The sequence below is a fragment of the Eumetopias jubatus genome, unplaced genomic scaffold, assembly GCF_037043125.1.
Source record: "Eumetopias jubatus isolate StellerSeaLion01/CBP00866 unplaced genomic scaffold, mEumJub1_p1.0 scaffold_8, whole genome shotgun sequence".
Taxonomy (NCBI): Eukaryota; Metazoa; Chordata; class Mammalia; order Carnivora; family Otariidae; genus Eumetopias; species Eumetopias jubatus.
The window spans coordinates 44,622,982-44,649,922 of NW_028274814.1; the positions used below are offsets into that span (position 1 = coordinate 44,622,982).

The following is a 26,941-nucleotide window of genomic DNA, read 5'->3' on the forward strand; positions in this document are numbered from 1 at the left end:
TCCCTGCTGAGCAGGGAGCCGATGCGGGACTTGATCCCAGCACTCCGGGATCATGACCTGAGCCGAAGGCAGTCGCTTAACCAACTGAGCCACCCAGGCGCCCGATACACAGATTCTTAAATCATGGTTGGGAACTCCAATAAATTAAGTCAGCACGTGATGTTGACCCCTGGAGCAGAGACGGGACTGAGTTTGGAGAGAAAGGGAGGCACTCAAGGAATCTTTAGGAAGTCAGATGCGGAGGAGCTGGGGAGGGAAAGAAAAGGTGGTCTTGGGTGACCCCCCTGGCGGGAATGAGTGGGTGGAGGATAGTACCTTTAACTGAACTAGAAAGCGAGAGAATCTCAGTTGGATCATGTGGGGTTTGAGGAGCTCCAGAGCATCGAGGGGTTGATGACCAGAAGGGAAGGAGGGAAGGGGTCACAGCGCTAGAGGTGGAGGTTTGTGAGTCCCTGGCGTTAGAAGTTTCTGCTGGCAGTGGGACCGAAAACCAGGGAAGTCCATGTGGAATCGCTAAGGGAGACTGTGAAGGGTAAGAACAGGACCCCTGAGACTGGAGTCCTGGAAAGTGTTCAGGCGCCACTGTCACTGCCTCCTCCTGGTTCCTGAGTCCTCCCTCCGTCTTTTATCCTCTGGGCAAAAGGAGTCCCTAACTGTCACTCCAGGTAACATTGCCCCTAGACTTTTCATTTCTATTCTCTGTCCTCTGCCTCAGGCACCTGGTCTGTTTAACCCTTAAAAGTGTGGGAACCCTGGACAGACTTGCACCTACGGTAAAGTACATGACGGCAGCGGCCCAGATGACCTTCTACATGGCAGCCAGAGCTGCTCTCACCATTCTACCCACAGAACACTGGGGATGGAGAAGGGCAAGAAGGTGGAAAAAGGAGACAGTTTATGGCTGAGGTCTAAAGTGGTACTGCTGTCCAATATGGTAGCCATTAGCCACAGGTGGCTATTTAAAGTTAATTAAAATTAAATAACATTAAGAAATGCAGTTCCTTAGCTGCACTAGCCACATTTCAAGGGTTCAGTAACCACACATGGCTAGTGGCCACTATACTGGAAAGTGCAGATATAGAATACTTCCATCATCACAGTAAATTTTATTGGGCAGAGCCAGAAAGCATCTATAGATTGTGATCTTCCTTCCAGACTTTTCTGAAGGCCCGTGAAGTCTTTCTGAAAAGCGTATGCAAGGAGGAGAAATTGAAAGGAGGGCAGTGGCAACTATGCTTGGTCTAAAAATGGAGGTCAGGAAAGAGGGTGTGGAGAATTAGAAAGCCAATTAGAACATCTGCAGGAGACGTAGGATGGTAAAACTAATTCTTTTTTGCTGGGGAGAGGATTCACAGGGAAGTAGGAAAGCCACACAACTTTTGGTTGTGATGATAGCATAAAAGACGGTGGCCGCCAGGACATCGGCAGTTACAGGATTTCAAGTCAGAGAGGCTACTCAAAGAAAGAATGTTGAGAGGGCTCTGCGAGTGAGGCCAAAATGGTGTGTCAGGGCTACGAAGTCAGTGATTTATTGAGCTCGTCCTCTTTGGTGCCTAGCATCGTGGTAGGTATTAGGCACAGGAGAAGGAGACAATCAGTAGTAAGGGTGGAGGAAGCACGGGAGGCTGTTCCAAGTTGGGAACAATGGATAAAGATTTGTAAAATCAGGAGAGAACCGGGAGGCATTCTAGAAAAGTGTACCCATGGAGACAGTGGGCTGTCTGCCTGGTGGAAAGAGTGCTGGATGCATGTCCCTTTTCAAAGGATTTTTTTTTTTTTAATTTTTAAAGATGTTATTTATTTATTTTTTTGAGGCTGGGGTTGGGGGGAGAGAGCATAAGCAGGAGGAGTGGCATGAGGGAGAGGGAGAGGGAGAAGCAGGCTCCCCCACTGACCCTGGGATCATGACCTGGGCTGAAGGCCAATTCTTAACTGCCTGAGCCACCCAGGCGCCCCTGCCTGTCCCTTTCCAGGCTGTACTTTGAGCTCTCCCCATCTATTCCTTGAGGGCAGGGACCATCTCTTTTTCAGCTTCGTGTCCCCATCACATAGCACAGTGTCTGACACCAAGGAGGAGCTCCCTAAGTTTGTTGAAGTGCAAGAGTTCAAGCTTGGTGCAGAGGGCAAAAAGAAAACTGAGAATTAAAAAAAGTTTACCTCTACTTAATACAATGTGACAGGGTAGTGTTCCTGATGGATGTGCCTGAGAGTTGTGAAGAGGCTTTCTTAAGGAACACTCCTGCAGGCAACAAACAAAAACATGCTCAAATTTAGGCTGGTTTAGGTCTCTCTCTAGGAGTCCCTCTCCTCTCAACTCTCCACTGACCTGAGTTTTGAAAAGATTAAAAAAAGAAAAAAGAAAGGAAAGGAAAAATGAGGAATAGAAAATGAGTTATACTGGAAGTGGAATGGGGATAAAAAAGTACAGTGAGGAGTACGGAGGTTCAATTTTCACGTTTCTGTCGTCCAATGCCTCCAAGGATCACCAGGGCTTCCTTAGCACTTAACTTATCAGAAAAACAGGCAAGCTGAAAAAACTCAGGAAGCTGGAGACAAGGAAGAATTCACTTAAGAATAAGATGGCAAGAGCTAGAATTGAACACCTTTCACACAGTAGTGAGGTAAATCTCTAGGATGTCAGGCCAGCAGCCATGGTCTCCAGGGCGCTCATGCCTCCCTTGTTCTCACCTGGCTTCCTTCTTCCCACCTCCAGAAAATGTGTATGAAGCACCAGGTTGCCCCATTCAACTAGTGGGAGAAATTCTCAGTTGGACTGAGGAGTAATGGAACTCTAGGAATAGGCAAGCCTCTACAAGGTCCCAGAAGTAGTTCTCTGGAAGGAGCACGCACAAGCTGGCATCATTTAACACCACTGGCCCCAAAGGCCCAGACACTAACCCTAAGGACTATGGCGTTAGGCTTTCAGCATCCCACTCGCTCCAAATTCATCCCAAGTTCCACTTCTAGCTTCTTTCTCATGAAGCCCAGATGTCAGGAGGCCGGGTCTGTTGTCCAACCAGGCAGGAAAGGCTAAGAGATGCTTCTCCCTGTGCAGGAAGGGAATTAGATCCAGGCCTTCTGCTTCCTAGATCTTTTTCCTGTGGTCCCTTGGGACCCTAGTGTCCAAACTCTTAGATTCTCAAGGCACTCCCTTGGGCCTTGGGGCAGGATTCCCATTCTCTGCCTCTCCATCTCCCTGGAATTTTCCACTGCAGCTGCCTCCGCTCCCAGACACCCCTCCCTGGGCAAAATTCCCGGCTCCCTCCGCCTCCCCTTCCTAATCACACCTCATTCCCACCCCCAGCCCAGAGGCCCAGCCCACAGTCCGGCCCACTCCCCACGCTAACCCCGGTGGTCCCAGTTTGAGAAATGGGAGGCCAAGCCCTTACACGAGGGTGACAGGGAGGGTCCCAGGCTCTCTCCAGGGCGGGGAGAAAGGACAGTGGAGAGGCTGGTCCCCTGTGGGGCTGGAGTGGGGGGAGTGGCCCTCCTCAAATCCCCATATAAGGCAGGGCAAGCAGTTAGACTCCTGGATTGGCTGATTCAAATGAGCATTCCACCTGGCAACAGTGTTTCTATTGGCTCTCAGGAAAAATAGGAGGAAGGTGGATGGAGGTTGTTGGTAGCGGTGATTGGAGGGGGGGAGGGGAGTGGAGGTGACCGGAGTGGGGGGTGGTTACCAGGGCAACAGGGTAAGAGCCCAGCAGGGTGTCCGAGACGGCAGGCGGGGCTCGGAGGTGGAGAAGGGGAAGAGGAAAGGAGGGTGGGAGGGAGAGGAAAGAGACGGGAGGGAGCGAGACAGGGAGACTGGGTGGGGGGTAAAGCAGAGGGGAGAGGGAGAGAAATGAAGCAGGAGAGTACAGAGATGGAGAGGGTCAGAGATCGCTAAAGACATCAGTGAGTGAGTCGGAGAAACAGACTGAGATAGAGATGGAAAGATCTCAGAGAAAGATGATCAGAGTCCGGCAAGGAAAAACCTGGGTGGGGCTCCAAGATTTTTGAGGAGATGGAGACTGAGAAACTGATAAGAAGAGTGGGAAAGAGAAATTGGGAGGTGTGTACACCATAGGACCAAAAGATGGCATATATAAGCACTCAGATACCAAATGATGATGATTGATCAGTGTGTCTTTCTTATTAAGAAAATGAAAATGATAAGACAATTAATGATAATGATAGACAAATATGGGAGGGCACACATACCAAGGATATCCTTTTCCAAACCCTAGCCTTCCACTCCACCCACCTTCCTGACCATTAATTCACCCAGCTCCTGAAACCCCCAAGCTTCTCAAAATGATCCAAAGATACTGAGACTGCAGGCCAGGAACTGAGGATGAGTGGAACGGGGTGGGGCTGGAACTCCAGACCTTGCAAAAGAGGCAAATAGAATCCAGAAAGGCTGGGGAAGATGGCAGCAGAGGAAAGAGACCAGCAAAGAGAGGGAAAACGTAGAAGATCAATCAGGACCTGAAGAGAAGAATTGGGGGAAATCTTCGAAGGGTATAGGGCCAGGTGTCGGACTCAGATGATACAGGAACAGTGTGGTCCGGGACAGGGGGTAAGGAGATCAGAGATGGAAGGGTTGAAGAGGGGAATGAGAAGTGGAGAAGAGGCAACAGAAGAATGAGAGACGTGAAGGATAAACGGTTGCGAGGGAGGGGTCTGGGTACAGATGAATGAGCAGGGATGAAGAGAGAAAGACCAGGCAAAGACGAGTGAGATGGGATGGGCGAGTAAGAGCGGTCCAAGATGGAAGAGAATGAAGGAGCCTGGAGGGCCTCTGACTCCTCTAGAGCTCCAGAAAGATCCAGGAAGGGAGGAACCCAGGAGGGCTCACAAAAGTCCGCCTCGGGCAGGACAGAGGGTGGGCTGCCCTTTTGGCTCTCCCATCCCCTCTTAAGGCCACCCAGAGAAAGGCGATGCAAGACGAGAGGGGAAAGCCGGCGTGATGTGGAAGTATCCCCGCCACCCTCTTCCTCTTCCTTAAGCTTTTGGTTTCTCAAATACCTGCCTGGCCTCTCCATCTGCTTTTCCCACCCCATCCCTTGGCAAAATCTCAGGGTTTCTTGGGGGTGGGGGTGGGGAGGGTCAGTAGGATTCTGGCCATCCCTCCAGTCCGCCCCCAAAAGACAGACTCCACTTTCGCAGGCAGTAGGTCGGGATTCGGAGAGGTCCCTCCCCGCAGGAACCCCACCCCTTCCCACCTCCTCGCCCCACTCCTTTCTCCGCGACCGTCAGTCTCTCCACTTCCCCCTCCTGGTCCTGTCCTCCCTCCCGCCTCTCGCGCGCTCCCTCCCCTCGCTTTCATCCTCCTATCCCCACCTCGCCAACCTCCGCTTTCATCCCCCTCCCCTCTCCTCTCCTCCCCGCTCCCGCCAGCCCCACCCCTGGGAAGCCCCTCCCGTCGGGCAGCGCCGCCTTTATAAGCGGGTTCCCTGCCCGGGGGCGGCAGCGGCTGGTCGGCGGCAGCTCTGCTGGTGCGGGGGCGGCGAGCCGAGGACCGAGCGACCGCGGCCGGAGCGCGCCGGCCACCGCCCGCACCGCCCTTCCGCCCGCCCTCCGGACGGCCGCAGCCCTGCGGGTCTCCGCTCCAGACCCACCCCCGCCCCACCCCGCGCGCCTCTGCCGCCTCTTCCAGAGACCCAGCTTGCTGAGCGGCCGCCGCTGCCGCTGTCGCCGCCGCCGCCGCCACCGCGCCAGGTTCCGGCCGCGGCCACCCTCCGCCGTCCAGGGCTCCTCCGTCCCGGCCCCGGGACCCCGGCTCCCCGCCAGCCCCGGCCCCGGCCCCGGCACCATGTCGGAGAAGAGCGTGGAGGCAGCGGCCGAGTTGAGCGCCAAGGTACGGGCGGGGACAGCGGCGGCCCGAACCCCGCGCGACCCCCGAGCTCCGCGCCGTCTGGCGCCCCACGCCGCCCCCGACGGCCCCACGCTGCCCCGGCGCCGGGTCCCGGCGGACCCCACTCCGCCCTCCCCACCCCCTCCCTCCCCTGCCCGGCGCTGCCTACCCCGCTTCGCGCGGCTCCCGCCAGCGCCCTCTAGCTTCCTGAGCGCCGCGCGCCGCGGCTCCGGCCTCGCCGCTCGGCCGGCGCCCGGCCCCCTCCGCCGTCCCCACCCCTCCCCGGCTCCGGCTCGCGCGCCTCTACCCCGTCCGCTTCCCGTCGGAGCGCGCCGCGGCTCACTTTACCGTGCCCCTCCCCCGCTCCCTCTCTCCGCGCCCCGTTTCCCCGTCTCTCCTTCCAGTCTGACCTCACCTTTCCTCTGCTAAGCGGTTTGACATCCTCCAGAGTAAACAGGACTCTCCCGGGAGGCTGCTTTGCTCTCGGGCCCCTCCCCTCGAGGCCCGACAGCCTCTTGCTTCTCTCGGACGGCTACTGCCTCCGTCTGTTTTCTCCTTCTCTCCTTTCCTTCCGTCTGTATCCGTTTCTTCCCCCATTGGCCTTCTGCTCTCTTTTCTCTCCGTAGCCTCCTCCAGCCTCTCCCCCTCCCCCCCGCAACACACACACTTAAAGAGTCTTGGATTCCTAAAAATCATGACGGGGGTGAGAATCGCTTTCGAGAAAGCTGAAGCTCAGCGTTGCATGGCATTGCATCGAGCCGTCCTTGCTCTCATCGTCTCCCTTCCCTGGCCCCATCCCTTTGCCCTTGCTTCTCTTCCAGCCTTCCTCTAATTTCCCTAGGGAACCTGCTGAGTATCGCTTTGGGAAATTAATTCGGCCAGCGTTTGGGGGCTGGGAGCCCGACTTTGGTGGGGGGTGGGGTTGGTTGTTGAGGAGGTCACAGAGGTCTCCTAGAGGCCCCCCGAAGTGAAAGGGGGCCACCAACGGGATTAAAGGCAGTGGCAGAGAGGGGCTGTGTGTGAGAGCTGATAAGGTGTGCGGTGGGGCCCTCCGGTGGGCTGTGTGGTGGCATGTGACTTTGCTGAGTAGGTGTCTTTGTATGTCTGAAATCCAGCGAGTGTGTGGGACTGCCCGTGTCAGTTACATGTGTGCATGTGGAGACGGGGATGTTCTGGAGCCATGTTGCTGCTTTGTGAGTGCCGAGAGGCTCCACTGCCCTCTGGTGCGGTCTCAAGAGTGTGTGCCAGAATGTCCAAACACCGGGCCATGTGTCTCCGGATCTCGGGGGCGCTCCTCTGTCGCTGGGTGTGTGAATTGGTGTCAGCCTGTGTCAGCGTGTGTGCCTGTGTTGAGTAAATGAGGCCAGAGAGCTGCTTAGCACAAGACCTCACTCACATACCCTCCTGGAAAAGGGATCATGGAAGGACAGTGACCAGAAGGACGGGACAGGGGAGGAGAGGGCCCGGCCCCTTGGACTTTGGTCTCTGGTAGGCTCCCTCCCTCCCCGCTCTAGAATTCTCCCTCCCTTCCTCCCTCCCTCTCCCTCCCTCCCTCCCTCTGTCAGCCTGGATGGGAAACTCAGGCCAGGGCAGCGCAGACCTGGTGCTGGGGCCCCCAGAGAGAAGGCGACCAGCCCCTGCCTCTCCAGGCCCAGGATGCAGGGGAAAGCTCATCAGGTAGTAGGGATGCCCTGTGGATCATGTGGCCAAGAAATGAGGACAGGGAAGTGGCAGGGAGAAACCGAGCTAGAGTGAGAGGGTCCTGTGTCCTGTGTTCCCCTTAAAGGGAGAAGGGAATTGGGTGTCCCTCCATGTCAACCATTCTGCACCAACCCCTACTGCTGTCCCTGATCCTGATCCAGAAAGGACACACCCTCCAGGGTGATCTACTCACACAAAACTTCCATCCACATGGAATCAGATACGCAGAGTTGTATACCAACACCAGATCAGATCACACAGGGACGTCCACAGTTGATCAGCGCCTGCCATGGGCTGTTGGGGAGGGGGGTGGGAAGAGGGCTGGAATCTAAACTGGAAGAGCCCGTATGGTGTCCAGAGAGAAGGGACCCAGGAGCATCCCCGTCTGCTATAGCGGAATGGGACATTAAAGGTGTGCCTGCTGGGCTCCTGGGGTGAAGGAGGGAGGGTACTCCAGACAGGTAACCTTCTCCATCTACAGTCTTCATCTCATCATCCCAGCCCAGACGCAGACCTTGTTTGTCTCTCTTCATCTACCATGGCCAATACCCTCTCCCTTCCATGTTGCCTTTAATCCTCCTGTACTGCCATTCCCCCTGGAAGTGGTTACTTCTACCCTTCTACCACGCTAGTGCGCACACCACGGGCACACCACACCACCCGCCGGGTGTAGGGAGGAAGAAACTACTTGAACTGGTTTGGAGTAGGTGTGCATCGTGCTAGAATGCTCTCCCTGTTCCCGTCGTGTTTGGCCATGTAGGAGCCTGAGGAGTAGGGGGACACACGGACGGAGAAACAAAGGCATTCGAGGAGGCCGAGGGGGAAGCTGGGAGAGATGCCCAGGAGAGAGAGTACTCAGGAAAAGGCCCCAGAGGTAGACAAAAGGCAGAGCAGGGCAGGCAGCGGGAGGGGGCAGGCCAGGAAGGCGGAGGGACCTCAAGAGGGGGTGGGGCATCGGGGCTGCGAGCAGATGGAGGGGATTTGCTTTGCTGAGCTGAACTCTTCAGCCCGTGAGGTTTTGGAGAACTTGATGGGAGTGATGAGCAGTGACCTCGGCTTCCATTCCTCTGTCTTCATCCCTTTCCCTCCTCCCTTGAGTCTTGGGGACGGTGTCTGGTCCCAGCCCCCCTGTGGCCTTGTGGACCCTGGGACCTCTCTTCTGCCCCTGAGCTGCTGTAGCCAACTCCTTCCTTCTCACGGCCCTCTTAAACTCACTGCAGAGGGAGAACGGGGCGAGAGGGACCGGCTGCAGCTCATTGGTGGTGACAGGAAGGTGACCTCTTTCTCTCTTGCAGGACCTGAAGGAGAAGAAAGAGAAGGTGGAGGAGAAGGCCAGCCGAAAAGAGCGAAAGAAAGAAGTGGTGGAGGTGCGGAGGGGTCGGGGGTCAGGTGGAGGAGACCCGCAGCTCCCCTCCACTTACCTGGGCGTGGGGGTGGGGGGGCCGGGTCCTGCCTCCGCTCTGGCCCCTCCCACCCTTCGGTCCCGACGCCCCTGCGTCCCCCCCCCCCCCCCCCCCGCCGTTGGTGGTGGCGGAGGCACGCGGCCAGCCTGGCCAGCCTGACGCCGCTCCCTCGGCCCTCACCCTGTCCGGCCCCCACAGGAGGAGGAGAACGGAGCTGAGGAGGAAGAAGAAGAAACTGCCGAGGACGGAGAGGAGGAGGATGAAGGGGAAGAAGAAGGTGGGGAGGGGCAGGGGAGGCGGGGCTCAAAGGAGCGAGTCCGGGTGGGTTTGAAGAGCTGAAGCAGGGCTGAGGGCAACCACCGGGGGTCTGTGCCAGAGCTTCCTGCCCTTCCCCCATGACCCGTTTCTGGCTCCTCAGATGAGGAAGAAGAAGAAGATGAGGACGAAGGGCCCGCGCTGAAGAGAGCTGCTGAAGAGGAGGTTTGGGCTGGGCTGTGGGGCCCGAGGGGCTGTCAGGGATGCAGCAGGGGCTGGGAGCCCTTTGGACTTGGACCTGGATCCCTGTGGTGCAAGGGCGGGGGCTGGAGCAGGGCAGGGACAGGGGGCGGTCCCCCTCCCATTTTGCCGCTAAGCCCAGCTCTCCTTCCACAGGATGAAGCGGATCCCAAGCGGCAGAAAACAGAAAATGGGGCATCGGCCTGAGCCCCCTGCCAGTGGGCTGGGGGTGGGAGGCCCCTCCGGGCCTGGAGGTGGGGGTGAGAACAGACGAGTTGCAGCCACTCTTCACCTGGCTCCTGGCTCTGGACCCTGCACCAGAGCTGCCACCCTCTTTGTCCCCAGCCTTTCTCATGTCCCCTCTCCAGACACCGCCCCTTCTATCCTCACTCTGCCATTGTTCCACCTCTTGACCTGCTCCATCTGAGCTCCCCAGCTGGTCCCCAGTCGCTCCTCTCCCAGTCCTTGCTCTCTCTCTCCCTCCCCCCCCCACGACCCCAGTAGCCTCTCCTTCCTCACCACTGCATCCCAGCCTCATGTCCGGTCCATCCCTACCCTGCCTGATCCCTGGGTCTCCCTCAGATCCCCTTCTCTCAGACAGCGCCAGGCCGGGGTGGGGCCAGGGTTGGGGCCGAGCCCCACAGCTGCCCCCCTCCCCTCTCCTCCCCTTTTTGTATAATTTAATAAAGAAACGGTCGCGCTTCTGTTTTTAACCTGTCTCCTGCTTTCCCGGGGCAGGGGGAGGGGGGTGGCAGACGTCACATTCCATCAGGACCCTTGCCTTCTATAAAAAAGCAGCTGTATTCTCCTACCACCCACCACTCAAGAAGACAAGATCTGCACTCCAGGGGTGGACATGGAGCTTGCAGCTTCTCTGAGAACTAACTACTTTCCTGGTTTTGGATTCTTAGGGATGCTCCTCCCCAGCAGAACATACACACACTTCCCTGCTAGCCCACACCAGGTCTAGACACTGCTGAGCCCAGTGGAAAGCTACCAGCTCTTGTTGTGCTGAACCAGGCAAAGAAGTAGCCTCAGAAACAGGAAGTCCCGCCCCTGAAGTGGGAGAGGGCTGGGAGGCCTGGGTCTCAGCCTCCTGGGACCTGGAGAGAGAGTTGTCTGGCATCAAACCTGTCCTCCACCTGGTCGTGAGGAAGTGAGCACTTGGTCCGGCAGGGGAGAAGTCCAGGGCCTCTTGTGGTTCCCAGGTGTGGTGCAAGTTATTGGCACCCATACTCCACCTCTCTGGGCTGGGCTCCTCTGGCTGGATGGGGTGGGGAGCAAGAGTTCCCTTCTGTCAGACTTCCTTCCCTAGTTCTGTCTCAGTTTTTCTTGAGTTTGATCTCTGTTGCAGGATTTCTGCATTTGTCCATATCTCCCTTGCTCTGTTAGTTCAAAACCTCTGGATTGGGAGAAGCTGCTGAGTACACAGTGGTCTTGAACTGGATGGGTGTGTGTGTGTGTGTGTGTGTGTGTGTGTGTGTGTGTGTGTGTGTGTGTGTGAGATTGACCCCACCATTCGACATCCGTAACTCACCCAGAGTCTGGACCACTGGCTTCATAACTCCATAACTGACCTTGGTCAATTAATCTTTGAGGCTGCCTCAGTTTCTTCATCTGTATAATGGGGGATATCAGATTTCACGAGTTACTATCTGTAAAGAATACAGTCCCTCCACCCCATATCTTCACCTCCACCACAATATACTCAGTGAAGGCTCAATATAATGTAGCTTTTCTTCTTCTGAGGACTTGGGGTGCCCCTTCCCAGACCTACCATCTTTTAGGTCTGCATTATTCCCAGGAGCCATGGGATGGGTGGGGAGGCAGGTCTCATGCTAAATGAAAGTCCTGGGAGGTTAAGGGAATGAGGGAGGAGATGAGTACCAAGGGAAAGGTTTGCCAAGAAAATGTTGAGACCGGAGCAGCAGCTTAGAGGTGGGCCGGCAGGTAGTTCCAGGCAGATAAGGCTTGGAGAGAACGCAGAAGTTCCCCAGGAAGAGGAATAGTCAGAAGGGTGGGGGAGGTGTCGGCGGGGACACCCAGGCCTGAGGAAATAAACAAGGGGAGCGCCACCACAGAGGTGGAGGGTAATGCTGCTGGGAATCAACCCCCTCAGACTTTCCACTGCGAAGCGAAACCGTGAGCCTTGGGGTGGGGGTGGGGGGGCAACGGGGAGGGGAAGTGGGGAAGGTGGAGGAAAGGCAGAAGGACAGGGGTGAGGGCCCTGGGAGCAGCAGAACTGCCTCCCAGCTCAAGACAGCCACCTTGCCTCCACTCTGCTCTCTGCTAGTGCCCTGCCCATTTGCTGGAACCCCCCGACTCTCCCCCCTCCAGCTCCTGCTGCCTGATCTGTCCAGCTTGCCTCCGGATTCCAGCCTCTGGTCATTGGTTCTTCCCTCTATCTCCAGGTCTCTGTCCTTGTCCCTCTACTAGATTCCCTTCCTCCACCCCATATCTTTGCAGAACTCTCTTTTGTCCATCTGTCCCTCCTTTCTTTCTGACCTCTTCCCTTTGGGGGGGCTCAGTGTGGCCCAGGCCTAAGGGAGATGTGGGAGGCTCAGTTCCTGGTTCTGCTGCTTCTGCAACTGCGGTGGGTGGCTCCAGGTAAGATGGGGCTGACCCTCTGGGAGGGCTGCCCTCCAGACCCACGGGTGGGGGAGGGGGTGGTCAGCAGGGATGTCTGGACCTTACAGACGCCACGTTCCTTAGCTTGGGTGGATTCTTCTAATGCCTTGCTTGGGGCACTCTTTCTGCCCCCAAAGCCTCTTGTCAGTCTTCCTGTTGGGTGGGGAAGGGACAGAAACCGAAGGTCTTCCTCAGCCCCGTTTCTCCTTCAGGCAACTGAGGCTCCTTCTCTACTCCTAAGTCTTTTGGCTCACGGCCCCTCCTCTTGGCCTCTTTTTTCCTCCCCAGTGGAGGCTCCAGGGTCTGGGACAGAGGTCCCGACGGTGGTGTGGGCCCAGGAGGGGGCTCCGGCCCAGCTCCCCTGCAGCCCCACAACCCCTCTCCAGGATGTCAGCCTTCTGCGAGCCGCAGGGGTCACTTGGCACCACCTACCAGACAGGTATGCACCCCTAACTTGGGCAACAGGACCCCCACATACAACAGCAGTGGCATCCAGACTCATAACCGCAGGCCCAAGCTAGCCCTCTGTCTCCTCGCCTGAGCTGTCAGTCCCTCTGAAGCCAGAAGCTCAGCTCTCCCCGCCGCCTTCCAGCCTTTCCTCGGAAGCCTGCTCCCCTCACACCTGCATCCCTTCTACACCTGCCTCTCCAGAGAGTGGGTGGCGCTGGCCCGACCCGAGGGGAGACGGGGATGATGACTGTTAGCGGGCCAGAGATCTGTCTTCCTTTTGGGTGCCTTTCCTCATCCTCGAAGTGGGGTTGGACCGCCCCTTGCGCCCCCCCCCCCCCCCCGCCCCGGGCTTGTTCCCCCTCGCATTTCTCAGTGCCGTCCCTCTCTCCCGCCCAGCGGCCCTCCGGCGCCCGCGCCCAGCCTGCGCCCCGCCGCGCCCTCCGCCCGGGGCCCAGGGCCGCGGCGCTACGTGGTGCTGATGCGGGCGGCCGGCGGCCTGCGCAGCGGGAGGCCCCCCCTGCAGCCCCGCGTGCAGCTGGACGAGCGCGGCCTCCAGCGCGGGGACTTCTCGCTGTGGCTGCGCCCGGCCCGACGCGCCGACGCCGGCGAGTACCGCGCGGCCGTGCACCTCCGGGACCGCTCCCTCGCCTGCCGCCTCCGTCTGCGCGTGGGCCAGGCCTCCAGTAGGTGGGGGCGGGCCGCGGGGAGCGGGGCTGGAGCCGGGGCGCCGCGGTCCCTGTCGCCCCGGGAGGCAGGAAGAGACGGGGCAGGGGCTGTGCTTCTTGGGAGGCACCCTGGGCCCCGCCCGAGAGCCCCCGGGAGGGGAGCGGGAGGGGGTGGGGCGCAGAGTGGAAGGGGCGCCCCCAGAGAAGCACGTGTGTGGGGAGAGGACCCTCCGGAGAGACTGTCTCACCCCTGGAGCTCCCCTCCTCCACGCACCCTGGGAGTGCCAGGGGGGAGGGGAGGAGGCACCCCTGGGTTGCGGGGAGAGTGCAAGGCTAGAGTGACTCATTTCAGACATCTGTAGCTCAGGGGGTGGGCTGAGTGGGGATCCTCAGTCAAGGCCTGGAGAAAGGGAAGGGTCCACCATGCCAACCAAGTATACTGGAGGCCTGGGGGGGCGGGGGGCGTGTGCAGGGGAAGGAGGCAGGAGATCCCGGAGCATCCATTTTAAGCACCTCCAGGTACCAGGCATTGGACTTGGGGGGGGGGGTTAGGGGAGGGGGTTTTGCGGGCGGTGGTCAGAGGAGGGTTGGGGAGGAGAAGACAAGCGTTGGCAGTGGGGCTAATCAAATCTTCTTTATCCGTGAGCAGTGACTGCCAGCCCCCCAGGGTCCCTCAGGATCTCCGACTGGGTCATTTTGAACTGCTCCTTCAGCCGCCCTGACCTGCCAGCCTCTGTGCACTGGTTCCAGGGCAGAGTCCCTGTTCACAAGTCCCCCCATCACCACTTAGCTGGAAGCTTCCTCTTCCTGCCCCAAGTCAGCCCCTCAGACTCTGGGCCGTGGGGCTGCATCCTCACCTACAGAGATGGCTTCACCGTCTCCCTCACGTACAACCTCACCGTTCTGGGTAACTCCTCCAGTCTGCCTTCACCCTTGACCACAACCCCTCCCTGCCCCCCATCACCTCCCCCTGACTTATGGGTCCCCAAACCAGGTCTCCGGCAGCTAGCTCTCACTGTGAATGCTCTGGGCCTCACGGCCCCACTCCCTTTTACCTCGAATTGCAACCTTTCAGCTGCCTTCCCCACCTCTGGCTTTTCCCTGGGCCATCCAGCCTCACTGGGCCACCTTTGGCCTCCTGGTGGCCCGGCCCACACGGGGGGCTCTGAGCATCTTCAGTTCATCCACCTTACTCTGCTCCCTTGCACTCTTCAGAGCTGGACCACCTCCTTTGCTCTTCTGCCTCCCCGTCCCTGCGGCCCCAGTGCTCCAGCCTCTCTGTACCTCCCCCTCTCCGCTACAACTTTGGCTTCCCTTTCTTTCCCAGGTCTGGAGCCCTCAGTGCCTCTGACGGTGTATGCTGGAGCAGGTTCCAGGGTGGACCTACCTTGCCGCCTGCCCCCCGGTGTGGGGACCCCGTCTTCTCTCACTGCCAAGTGGACCCCTCCCGGGGGAGGCCCTGACCTCCTGGTGGCTGGACACCATGGCAACTTTACCCTCCAACTGGAGGCTGTGAGCCAGGCCCAGGCTGGAGCCTACACCTGCCGCATCCATCTGCAGGGACAGCAGCTCAGTGCCACGGTCACTCTGGCAGTCATCACAGGTCAGCCCCAGGTGGGAAAGGATGAGCTCCCATCGCAGGGGAGCCGGGACAGGGAGGGCAGGCCGGCTGGGCCAAGACCGGGCAGATCCGCCTCACGATACGAGGCCACCGTGTGCAAGTTGCAGAGGCTGCCCTGGTGGCCCCCTCTTTTCTCGCCCCCACATGAAGAACTGAAACTGAAAATCTCCCCTGAGTCACTAGGTGAACATTCCACTCTCCTCTAAGGGACTCCCCTGCTCTGAATTGGGAGGAGGGTCTGAGAAGTTAGAAGGAGAGGTGGCAAAAGTTTGAATGGTTCAAAAGAGGTGGACTCTATCTCTAGAATCCTCGTCTACTTGGGGACCAGTGCTTGGCTTAAAGTTGCAGGAAGTGGCTTGGATTTGGGGAGTTAACAAATCAGTCCCTTGGTCAGCAAATATTTACTGAGCGAGGACTGTTTTTTTTTTTTTTTTAAGAGAGTATAAAACAAACACAGAAAAAAAAAAACAAAAAACAAACCACCACCACCAACAACAAAAAGCCAAAACTCAGAAGGTGTGTGTTGATGGACTGGTAACTAGGAGCCACAACAGCCCAGCTGTGTCTGTAGTATTCACCTGGGGTCACTAAAGAGTAGCACCTTGTAGTAGGTGCTTAATGTGTACATTGGTTGAGTGACTCAGTGAGTACGCTGACAGGTCATACATCTCCCAAGGGCCAATGCTGACTTTCCACCTGCTCCAGGATAGCTCTCCCTAGATGTCATACCCACACCGCAGCCTCACTCTGAACCCCATCCTTTCCTCACACTACGAGTCCTCTTGCTGACTTAGCCTTTCTGTCTGTAACTCCACCTGTGTCCCGCTCCACTGAAACTTGGCCTCCCGTTTCCTCCACATCCAGTCAGCCCACAAAGCCTCCCAATTTTGTCTGTCCTAGGTCTTCTTGAGGGTCACCTGTTTCCGGTTAGTTGTCTGGGCTCTCTGCACAACAGCTCAGTGGGAGAGATTGTTGCCCCTGTAGAGAAGGAATTTCTCAAATCACAGGCCTGGGAAGTGCCAGCCTCGCGGTCTAAGGTCGGGTGTCTGTGTCGCCAAATCCTCAGGTGGCTCCCACCACTATGCTCAGCTCAAGACCCTTCAGCACTGGGGTCCTCCTACCGGTCCTCTCTCTCACCGTACACCTTTGAGATGCTCTGTCCGTAGACGGGCGGGTCAGTTCAGTATTCTCTGAACATTCAGAAAAGGGGGCAGAGTTCATTCAGGGGCCACCTCAAGGCAGGGGGCACTGATGTGAGCCAAGTCATGGAAGCAAAAAAAGTGCAAGGTGTATGGGAGGGGGGCAACACACCTGACTGATCTTGGGGTTTCTGAGCATTTGAGTGGGAAGTCGTGTAAAAGAATCCGAGATGGTATTTGTTACGTGATCCTTCTGGGCCCGTTTGAGTTTGAACAGTCCCGGAGGGCAGTAGAGAGCTCGGAGGCTGTTAAGCTGCAGAGGGATCTGCCCGGAGCTTTGTCTTGATAAGATTGATTTGGCCCTGACCCCGATCTCCTCCCCTCAACCTCACCCAATCAGAGCCCAGGTGAGAGCCTGAGTGCCAGGTGATCGAGACGGGGGAGTTGGATCTATGGTTTCAAGTAAGGGGGTCGGGCCCCCAAAGATCTCTTCCCTCTGATTTTCTCAGTGACTCCCAAATCCTCTGGGTTAACTGGCAAGCTGAGAAGACTGCTTTGTGAGGTGACCCCGGCGTCGGGACGAGAGCGCTTTGTGTGGAGCCCCCTGGATAAGCACTCTTGGAGAGGTTCCCCAGGACCCTGGCTGGAGATGCAGGAGGCCAGACTCCTTTCTCAGCCCTCGCAGTGCCATGTGTACCGGGGAGAGATGCTTCTCGGGACAGCGGTGTACCTCCCTGAGCCAGCTGGCCCAGGTCTGAGACCCCACAACGCTCCGGACCACTCCGCTTGACCCCACTTTCCAGACCCCTCCCCGCCCGCATTCCAGATCTTTTCTTTCTAACCTCGGGCTCTTGTCCAGGCCCCAACCCGCTTCTGTCATTCATTAGCTGATGATCCTGGATAAGCCCCTCAACTCTGGGCCGCATTGTGTGCGTAATGTACGAGGGTGTGGCAAGATACCCTTCCAGCGAGGACCAGCACCTAACTCTGTACTTCCTCTGTAGGTGCCCGGCGCTCTGGGAGGGCCCCAGGGGCCCTGAAAACAGGCCATCTCCCTCTCTTTCTCATCCTTGGTATCCTCTTTCTGCTCCTTTTGATGACTGGAGCCTTTGGTTTTCACCTTTGGAGAAGACAGGTGAGCCGGGGACACCCCTCAGCCCCCACCGGCCACTGGCTTCCCCTCTTTTCAGTTTTCTTTTTCTTTTCTTTTTTTAAGATTTTATTTATTTGACATGAGAGAGACACAGCGAGAGAGGAAACACAAGCAGGGGGAGTGGGAGAGGGAGAAGCAGGCTTCCCGCGGAGCAGGGAGCCCGATGCGGGCCTGGATCCCAGGACCCTGGGACCATGACCTGAGCCGAAGGCAGACGCTTAACGACTGAGCCGCCCAGGCGCCCCTCTTTTCAGTTTTCTGAGTGCTGTCTGGCACCCCTTCCTCAGGGGAAATGACCAAGGTGGACTCCTCATCCTGCCTTGAGAGCCCCCCCTCTTCATAAACCTCTCCAGGGACTCCTTGTGCCTGAAGGACCCAAGGGAGGCTTGAAGGGGCTGAGAAAAGGTCTGGGACCAGAAGAGGAGGGCAGGGGCCTGGAAAAGAATAGATGCGCTCAGTATCCTCCTTACTGTCTTTCCCTTCATCCTTCCCCGCACCCACCCTCCGTGTCTTCCCACAGTGGCGTCCAAGAAGATTCTCTGCCTTGGAGCATGGGACTCACCCACCTCAGGCTCAGAGCAAGATAGGGGAGCCGGAGCCGGAGCCAGAGCCGGAGCCGGAGCCGGAGCCGGAGCCGGAGAAGCTCTGACCTGGAGCTCAGGCAGCCCGCAGATCTCCACAACTTGGTCCAAATAAACTCCCTGTCAGCAGCAAGCCTGAGTCTGGCTTTTTCTGTCCAGGGAAAGTTCCTGTCTCTGCCCAGCCTCTGGGGGCTCCCTTCTCCCACCTCAGCTTTCCGACCTACTTTCCCCAGCCAATCTCTCTTACTTTCCCCAGCCAATCTCTCTTATCTTCCTCTTTTCGGTTCCTGGCCTCTCCGTGATTCTTTCTGCCTTGGTCTTTCTCTTGCTCTCTCTCCCGGGTAGTCGTTTTTTCTGAAGCTCCAAGAGCCCTCACCCCTTACCTCTACAGCTCCCTTCTGCCTCCTTTGCTCATATTATGCTGGCTGCCCTGGTTTCCTTTGTATTTTTGTTCCCCTGGCCCACCCCACCCCACACTTGGCTCCATTTCACTTTGTCCTTGGCCCTTTTGCTGCAGTGCGCACGCGCAGACACACACACACACACACACACACACACACACACACACACACACACACACACACACACACACACACACACACACACACACACACACACGGCGGAGCCCTGCCATGTCACGTCCTCCAGGGGATCAGGTCTTGCAACCTTTCTGGGCAGCTGGCTGAGGTTCCTGCTTGCCTCCTCCCCACCCCCATGTTCCTTGGCTCTGGCAACCTGTCGGGTCCCAGGCACGAGAACACACTGCCACCCAGTGGCCACTGCTTGTCATGCCATGGGAGGTCACTGGGCAGGCAGGGGCAGGCTGGAGGAGACCAACAGTGCAGTGGTCCAGGCGGGCCCAGATCCCCGCGAGCGAGCACCACCTCTGCGGTGTTCACTTTGTGCGGTCCGCGACTGAGTGTGCACCAAGCAGCCGTCACATCCCCTGTGCACTCTCCAGGAGAGGGACCGAACCATGCCCGCCTCAGGACACAGAGCCCCGGCCCTGGCAAGGTTATGATCCAGGTCTGACAAAGGGGAGTGCTGTGAACAAAGGGCCCCGTGGCGAGAAAAATGGCCAGCAAGACAGCTGGCTATGGCACAGCTTTGGGAGTCCAGAGACCTGGCTTCGGATCCTATCTCTGCTGATGTGACCAGAGCTGATCTCCTCAGCCTCGGTTTCCTCCTATTAAGTGGAATAATGGTAATGACCCATGAAAAGGGGTTGCTGTATTGGATGGTCAAAGGGCTTTGAAAACTCAGGTGCCCCCGTGTATATGATGTGCTTGTCTGGTTCCCCACTTGTGGAGGAGGTACCTGGCCTGTTCTGGTCACGCCAGGAAGGGTACACAAGCCCCACAAGCCTGCATGCCTCCCTCGTTGTCTGTCTCTGTCTTGGAAAGAACATTCCCCTGAGCCGGGCTGACTGTCCTTCAGCAGAGCACACGCACAACCTCGACCCCCAGCAACACCCCCCCGGCAGGGAACCTAGACCTCATCTGCGATATGCGCAGCGCTCTGGACTCAGCTGCACACAGCTCTGCCAGGGAATGTTAACCCTGGACAGGAGGAAACAATGATTGGAAGGGAGTGGAATGAGCCTGCAGGAGCAGGAGACGCATGGTGGCAGACACCCTACTTCGTATCCCACCGAGCCTGGGTGCCACGTGCACAGTGACACAAACCAGGAGGCTGAAGACATATCCCTGTGGAGACACAATGGTCCGAGACTTGGGGACAGAGGGGTACCTTTGTTCTGGGCAGAGCCTCAGAGGGTGAGGGGCACCCTCTGAAGCCTGAGTAATGAACCATTTAAAGCAATCTGAGTTTCTGAGCCTTAGGATGGTGGTAACCCTTGCCTTGTCACAGGTAGAGAAACAGTGACACGGACAGAGGTGCTGGCACTCACCAGAGATCATCACGCTGTAAGGTGAAGTCCTGAAGTTCCTTTGAGAAGCCTCGAAAGCATCATCCCCACCCTTTACTGTGGGCTGGGGACAGCTGCTGAGGAGACTCCTCAGGTCTGCCCTATGACCCTGCTCTCCATATAGCTGTAGTGGAAGCCCCCATGTTTTATTTTATTTTTATTTTTATTTTTATTTAATTTAGGTTCTTTTTGCCCCCATGTTTTAATGGGGCAGGGGTTTCCTGGAAAGTTCTGTGGGTGGCAATTTTCCTTTCTACTGGGTAACAACCTATGCCCTTTGGGCTTATGCAAGTAGTCATCAAGGATTCACCGTCATCTATGTGGGGACTTCCCCATGCTCCTGAATGAAGGGGACAGGGAGGGGACAGAGGCAGAATGAAAGGCCACCTGGTTCCTCTCTACCCACTAAGAAAGAGAAGAGCAAGAGGTAGAAGGAAGAGGGGGCATGGGGCTTTTGCACACAGGGCTCCTTCTTTCATTCTTACTCCTTCCTCTGTGGGGTCTCTCCTAGGGGTGACGCATTCCTGCTCCTGCCCCTTCCCCCCCAAAGCCCCATTCCCCATCTGGCAGGATAATCTCCGACCCTTTTACTGTCCTCTTAAGGCCCCCAAGGAGCTAGGTGAATTTATCTTGCATCTCCAAGTTCATTGGCAAACCAGTGTTCCAGGTTGGGGTCCTGGAGGGGAAGGGACATGAAGGAGGCAGGGAGCTCAGGAACCTTCAGTGGGGGCTGCGGTGGGGGATCATCTTAAACCCTTGTTAAAAAGAAAGGAAATGGGGTGCCTGGGTGGCTCAATCGGTTAAGCTCAGGTCATGATCCCAGTTCCCTGCTCAGCCAGGAGCCTGCTTTTCCTTTCTCTGCTGTTCCCCCTGCTTGTGCTCTCTGGCTCTCTGTCAAATAAATAAAAAAAAAAAAAAAAAAAAAAAAGATGATCTATTAGTTACCTATTGCCACATAACAAGCCACCCCAGAAGTTAGTAATTTAAAACAATAAACTCACCGTCACTCTCACACCGTCAGGAAGCTAAGAGCAGCTTAGCTGTGTGGTTCTGGTGCAGGGTCTCTTGTGAGGCTGCTAAGATGTGGGCCAGGGCTATGGTCATCTAAAGGCTTGGTCAGGGTGGAGGATCTGCTTCCAAAAAGGCTCCCTTAGGTGGCTGCTGGTCAGAGGCTGTATTTCCTCCGTGAGTGGACCCCTTCATAATGCTGCTCACTGCAGAGCGACTGGCTTCCTCAGGGGGAGAGAGTGGCCAAGAAAAAAGCTACCATGTCTTTATAACCTCATCTAGAAAGGGATATACCATCACTTCTGCCCCAGTCTATTGGTCACACAGACCAATGCTGGTACAACATGAGAGAGGACAACATAAAGGGTGAATTGGAAGTAGCAGGAATCACTGGGGTCCATCTTGCTTATGATAGCTTGGCTGTCATGGGGGAAGAGTTGCCTGAGAGAGAGAGATAGGCCAAATGTGGAGAAGGAGCATCTCTGAGTTCCTCCATCCCTAGCCTTGCAATGGGCCTGACAGCCTCCTCTACTGTCTACTGTCCAGAGGTTCTGGAAGCCAAATGAGGTCCAGGGTCTTGCCAAGTCAAGTGTGTCAGGCAAGAGGCCATACTGTGCTCATTCAGACCCGTGGTCACATTTGCCAGTGTGCCCCCCACTTTAACTTGGTCTTCTCATGTCCCCAGGCCAGGGCAGACACAGAAATTTCCCTGCCCCACCACCCCCACCAGGCAGAGGTGTTAGGGTTCAGGCCTGAGCCCCTGCTGTTGCCGCCCATCCCCCTCCAAAGGAGACGAGCAAAGAGCTTAGGTGTCCCTGCTCAGGCCCACCCCCAGGTGGAGTTAGCCCTTTGAAGGGAATGGGGTTGGGGTGAGGATGGCTTCTAGCTGCTGTGGCTGACAGTTTCTCCAAGGGCTGCAGGTGCAAGCTGGCTGAGCCCAGGCCGAGCTCTGAAATTTGTCTGCTCCAACCTCCCATGGGAGGCGGGAAACCTAGGAGCCTCCCTCTGAGTTGACAAACATGGTCATAGAGCTAGGGACAATACGGCTGGGGTGGAGGTGGGTCAGGCCTCCAAGACTCTGTTTCCCAAACAACAGCCTCGGTCACCCTTCCCCCACACATCTCCAAGCCCTGCCCCCAACCCCCTTTGCAGAGGGTGGCGGTGCAGCTACAGAAGGTTCTGGTAAGGAGGCCACCACAAGACTGCACCTGGGGCTTCCAACGCCCTACTCCACAGGTTGCTCTACCCCTTCTCCAACAGCCTGGTCCGTGACACTCCATCAGCAGGTCACCAAGTGGGTTTCGCTCTTCTCCCCATCTTTCTCCCACCTTCGGCTCCTTCCCCTCCTCCAGCCTGGAGACAGAATACACACAGCAAAAGTAGCTCTCTACCAGGAAGCAGGAGACTTCTGGAAATCCCCATGTTCCATGCTTACAGGCCTGTGATGGAGCAAACTGCTTCACTTCAGTTTCTTCTTCTGCAAAAGAGGAACAGTAATACCCACCAAAATGTCTGACATGTGCAAATGTATGTGAAAGTGCTTGGAAAGTGGAAAAATTACTCAGTCGATGTGAGGGATCATGGTGGCGGCGAAGCCTCTGGACGCCCCAGATGTGCTTGTCGCCCTCCTACCCCTTCGTCACTGTGGGAGAAGACTTCTCTTAGCTGTCAGCCTGGCCTTCGTTTTTGTTTGTTTGTTTGTTTTTAAGCAATCTCTACACCCAATGTAGGACTCAAACTCATGACCCTGGGATCAAGAGTCACATGCTCTTCCAACTGAGCCAGCGAGGAACCCCATCTTGGTCTTTCTTAATGCAGAGGAGAGGCCAGGTGGGGGGGTAAGGGGGGTATCCAGAGCTGGGGCCCCAGCAGCTAAGTTGGAATCCCAGTTCCACCAATATAGTTTACCAGCTCTGTGATTGTTAGCAATTTTCTTAAACTCTTCGAGCCTTAGTTTCCTCATCTGTGTGATCTGGAGAAAAGCAATTATGCCCTATCATTGTCATGAGGATTACATAAAATACACAACCATATAAAGCACATAGCAATCCTAACTGCTCAGCAGAAACTTCCTCTCTCCTCCTGTTATCTTTACCTTCTTTGGAAACCCCAGAGGGAGAGCCAGGTTCTTGCGGCCTGTTAACTCCTCAGAATCCAACTTCGTGGGTGCTCAGGGTCACAGACACAAGGGCTGGACAGCATCACACAATCCATCTGGTCCATCGGTTGTAAATTGGTGGCCCTAAGCTAGATCCAGCCCTTCGGAATGCTTTGTTTGACTCACTCAGGGCTAGAACAACAACAGAAAATTAGTTGCCAATATTAAAATTAGGGGATATCATATAAATGTTTGGTTTTCCACCTTCCCTTGAAAGTTTGGCAGAACAGGCAGGCAAGTTTGAGTTTGCATCCTGGTGCAACCTCTCCTATCAACTCAGCCCGAGCTGTGTGGTCAGTGGCTGCCCTCCTTACAAGACGCCCATACCCTCCAGTTGACCCACCTCCGTCCCCACCCCTCCCTACATTTATAGCCAGCCTGCTTTCCCACTCATGTTACCTAGCAGGCTCCTGTAGTCATTTGGTTTTGTGATCCTTGGCTTTCCATTCACTCATTCATCCATTCATTCAAAAAGTATTCAACAGGAATTTAAATAAAATAAAATAGGGGCACCAGGGTGGCTCAGTGAGTTAAGTGTCTGCTTTCGGCTCAGGTCATGATCTCAGGGTCCTGGGATCGAGCCCCGTGTTGGGCTCCCTGCTCAGCGGGCCTGGGGGAGGAAGATGAGCAGTAGGTGTTTAAAGGGTACAGAGCTTCAGTTGGAGAAGATGAAGAAGTTCTGGAGATGGATGGTGGTGATGGCTGCCTAATAACATGAATGTACTTAATACCACAGAACTGTAGGCTTCAAAATGGTTAAAATAGTAAATGTTATGGTATGCATATTTACCACAACAAATTTAATACCAATAAACATCAATACAATCAATACAATTCTATTTCTTTTTAAGAGAGAGAGTGTACCCGCATGCCCGAGCAGGGTTTGGGAGTGAGGATGGAGGGAGAGAAACTTAAGCAGGCTCTACACTCAGCATGGAGCCCAACGTGGGGCTCAACCCCAGGACCCTGAGATTATGACCTGAGCCAAAATCAAGAGTTAGACGTTTAAACCGATTCACCCACCCAGGCGCCTGTCAATATTTTTAATAAAGGTTTCAGTACGTAGTAAGGGTCTACCAGGCCCAAGGCACTCTGCTGGGTGCTAAGTAAGACAGTTGTGGTCACCACTCGAGCCTGCCAGAAAGACACTAAACAATAATTTCATAAATATAACACGTGCTTGCAAGGGAGAGGAAGCATGGGGTACTGGGAGATCTTATTAAGGGAAGCTTGTTTCAACTGAGTAGCTTGAGAGGAGGGGTCACATGCAGAGAGGATAGCGAACCAACAAGATCCAGACACACAAGTTCTGCTGCGAAGTGCGGGGGTAGGCCGGGGATGCCCCTTCACCGATCTTACCTCTGAAGCACCTGCCTGCCTCCAGACTTCTTTTAGGTAAGAAATCACCTTCAGTCTCAGTTAAGCCTCTATTATGTTGAATTTTCTTTCACTTGCAGCAGAACCCAATGTTCCCTGATACACACTTCCCAGGGAAGCCTTTCTTGATCTCCCAGTTGAAATAAGGTTCCCTATAATAAGATCCCCAGCAATCTGGGCTTCTCTTTTGTAGCATGTGTCCAATTGTGATGACATTATTAATTGTCTAGTGTCTATGAAACAGACTGGAGTGGTGACCACATCTAGCTTACTTATTACATCCCCAACACACACAGAGCGCTTTGGGCCTGGAAGACACTTGAAGAGGGGTGCCTGGCTGGCTCAGGAGGTAAAGCCTGCAACTCTTGATCTTGGGGCTGTGGGTCTGAGCCCCACATTGGGTGTAGAGATTACTTAAAAATAAAATCTTAGGGGCGCCTGGGTGGCTCAGTCAGTTAAGCGTCTGCCTTTGGCTCAGGTCATGATCACAGGGTCCTGGGATCGAGCCCCACGTCAGGCTCTCTGCTCAGTGGGAGCCTGCTTTTCTCTCTCCCTGCTGCTCCCCTGCTCAGGCTCTCTCTCTCTGTCAAACAAATAAATCAAATCTTTAAAAAATAATAATAAAATCTTTAAAAAACACCCAACAAAATTCAACCTTGTTGAATATATGAATAAACGGGCAGAACTGGATTAGTTCAGAGGTTAGAAACTTAAATGCCTATTAAGACCTGTGAGGTAATGTAAATGAGAAAAGCAGGCTGGCTGTAAACAAGTCTGCAGGCAGGGGATGAAGCCTGAGGAGGACACACACCCTCCCTGTAAGGACAGCCCTTAGAGGTTGCACCGAACACTTGCACGTACATCCATTAACTGAAATTGAGTCATTTAGCCACATCCAGATGCAAGGGAGGCTGGGATTCAGTATACATTAAATCTGGGCAGCCATGAGCTCAGCTAAAAAAGGGACGGTTCTGTTACTAAGGAAGAAAGAGACAACGTTTTGGGGACAACGAAAAGTCTGCGCAGAGAAATAGCGAAGATCTGAAGAAGGAACAAAAATTTCCTCAATTAGTGGTTCTCAAAGTGTGGCCCATGGCAGGGAGGGGGTCCCTGAGACTTTTTCAGGGAGATTTTGAGGTCAAGCTGCTTCCATAAAAATAATAAGACACTATTGGCTTTTGTCACCATGTTGACATTGTGATGATGTTGCAAAAGCAATCTGGGTTAGACTGCTGCCTTAGCACAAATCAAGGCAGTGGAGCCAAACGGGGCTGTAGTCATTGTGCTCTTCACCGCCAGGCACTTGCAGTGAAAAAAGAATAAAAATATTAATGCCACTTTCACTTAAGAATGCCTTTGATGAAGCAGTAAATATTAATGTTATTAAATCTCAAACGTTGAGTACACTGTGTATAAAATGAGAAGTAGCATGACGCCTTTCTGCTGCAAATGAATCACAATGTTGTCTCAAGTAGAAACGCCTGCGTTAATTGTTGGAGTTGCAAGCTCAACTAGCCACTCTTTTCATGGTAGGGAGAGGGCATGGTCACATGGGCACATTTAAATGAGCACTCAGGCTATTGGTGGAGGATGGCCTAGAGGACGAAAGAATGGGGAGGCCAGGAGACAGAAAGGAGGCAGGGGCTTTGGTCCAGGCACAGGATGGGGATGGCACTTGGGGTTGGAATGGATGGACCAGTGGTGGTGGGGCAGAGTGACTTGGATAGACTTCTGAGAGAGTTCAAAGGTAACATCCACAGGAAACGGCAAATAAACACATGGGAGGGGTTGGGTGAAGGAGTCAGAGAGTATTCCCAGTTTATTTGGCCTGAGCAGCTGGGAGGTGGCAAAGCCCTCGCTGAGCAGGGGACTTGCAGGGGAAGTAGGTCTGGAGGGTACTGGTAAGCAGGTAATAAGTGTAGTGTGGGACATATTGGGTTTGCTATGTGTGGTGAGAATCCAAGTGGAGATGTCCAATGGGCAGGAGGATCTACACATCTGGAGCTCGGGAGAGACCCGGGCTAGAGAAATACTTGAGCGCTGGCCAGAGTTGAAGGGCCAGAGGAAAAGGGTCTGCTCAATCGTCACTCTGGGGGTCACTCTGCAGGCCTCAGCCCAGGCTCTGCCACACTGGGCCACCTATAGTGCCTCTGGTCCCTCCCCACTGAACAAATGCCCTCAGGACCCTGGCAAGGGGCTTACCAAATGACCTCATGTGCCCCCCACCTCCCTCCCACTTCTCCTTGCCTTGAAGCCCAAACCAGATTGTGTTATCATCAAGGCCATCTTTTTTCTCGTTACACAACAAGAAGTTCAGCGACACTCTGTGCTCCAGCCTAGTTCTGCTCAAATTTTTCCCTTGACTTTGGCATTTTCACTTTGACATCTTTCCCTGAGAGGTAGGGGGTGGGGACCCCAGTCCCAGATGGTGACGTTGGGGGTTGGCCCAGTCCTGGGGTGTGGAGGAGCCTCACCACCAGGCTTCCTGTCTCTTCGTTTACATACATCTCTGCAGAAGTAACAGGCACTCTCCCCAGTGGGCTCCTGGTTGCAGAGCTCCGAGACCTCACGTAGACACACCTGTGTGAGAAGCAGAGGGGAGGAAAGACACAAGCCCGGAGGTAAGATGCATAGACTCAGCTTCATTCTTTTCCACGGGTCTGGGAAGGGGAGGAGAATGTGGTGGCAGATGCGTTGGAATGTTCTGGACTTCCAGTTCTCTGCCCACAACTCTGGCCACCTTCTCTTGTGTTTCGCACTAAATGAACTGTGAGATTCAAGAGGCCGGGGCTATGG

The 26,941-nt window shown here is 55.5% G+C and overlaps 3 protein-coding genes across 5 annotated transcripts in view; all 3 read left to right on the forward strand.

Moving 5' to 3' along the window:
• The first annotated feature begins 5,248 nt into the window (after window positions 1-5,248).
• Window positions 5,249-10,151, forward strand: PTMS (parathymosin). The gene is made up of 5 exons (XM_028121220.2): window positions 5,249-5,842; window positions 8,836-8,907; window positions 9,142-9,220; window positions 9,362-9,423; window positions 9,595-10,151. The coding sequence occupies exons 1-5, from the start codon at window positions 5,798-5,800 to the stop codon at window positions 9,643-9,645; spliced, it is 309 nt and encodes a 102-aa protein (XP_027977021.1). The 5' UTR covers window positions 5,249-5,797; the 3' UTR covers window positions 9,646-10,151.
• A 1,486-nt stretch (window positions 10,152-11,637) lies between these two features.
• On the forward strand, window positions 11,638-17,802 carry LAG3 (lymphocyte activating 3). Its single transcript, XM_028120964.2, has 8 exons — window positions 11,638-12,045; window positions 12,355-12,505; window positions 12,913-13,199; window positions 13,831-14,088; window positions 14,509-14,784; window positions 16,451-16,693; window positions 16,946-17,076; window positions 17,615-17,802. The coding sequence occupies exons 1-8, from the start codon at window positions 11,988-11,990 to the stop codon at window positions 17,741-17,743; spliced, it is 1,533 nt and encodes a 510-aa protein (XP_027976765.1). The 5' UTR covers window positions 11,638-11,987; the 3' UTR covers window positions 17,744-17,802.
• Window positions 17,803-26,647: 8,845 nt separating this feature from the next.
• CD4 (CD4 molecule) overlaps window positions 26,648-26,941 on the forward strand; it is a 42,465-nt gene continuing 42,171 nt past the window's right edge. For all 3 annotated transcript variants that reach the window (XM_088025889.1, XM_028121103.2, XM_028121104.2), the window contains exon 1: window positions 26,648-26,766. The gene's annotated coding sequence lies outside the window, so the exon portion shown is untranslated. The remainder of the gene's footprint in view (window positions 26,767-26,941) is intronic.

Excerpts from the sequence above, each read along its gene's own strand:
- PTMS (XM_028121220.2), top strand. The coding sequence starts at position 5,798 with ATGTCGGAGAAGAGCGTGGAGGCAGCGGCCGAGTTGAGCGCCAAG. Across the intron at positions 9,221-9,361 it reads GGATGAAGGGGAAGAAGAAG|ATGAGGAAGAAGAAGAAGAT; the intron begins GTGGGGAGGGGC and ends CTGGCTCCTCAG. Across the intron at positions 9,424-9,594 it reads AGAGAGCTGCTGAAGAGGAG|GATGAAGCGGATCCCAAGCG; the intron begins GTTTGGGCTGGG and ends CTCCTTCCACAG.
- LAG3 (XM_028120964.2), top strand. The coding sequence starts at position 11,988 with ATGTGGGAGGCTCAGTTCCTGGTTCTGCTGCTTCTGCAACTGCGGTGG. Across the intron at positions 13,200-13,830 it reads GCGCGTGGGCCAGGCCTCCA|TGACTGCCAGCCCCCCAGGG; the intron begins GTAGGTGGGGGC and ends ATCCGTGAGCAG. Across the intron at positions 14,089-14,508 it reads GTACAACCTCACCGTTCTGG|GTCTGGAGCCCTCAGTGCCT; the intron begins GTAACTCCTCCA and ends TTTCTTTCCCAG.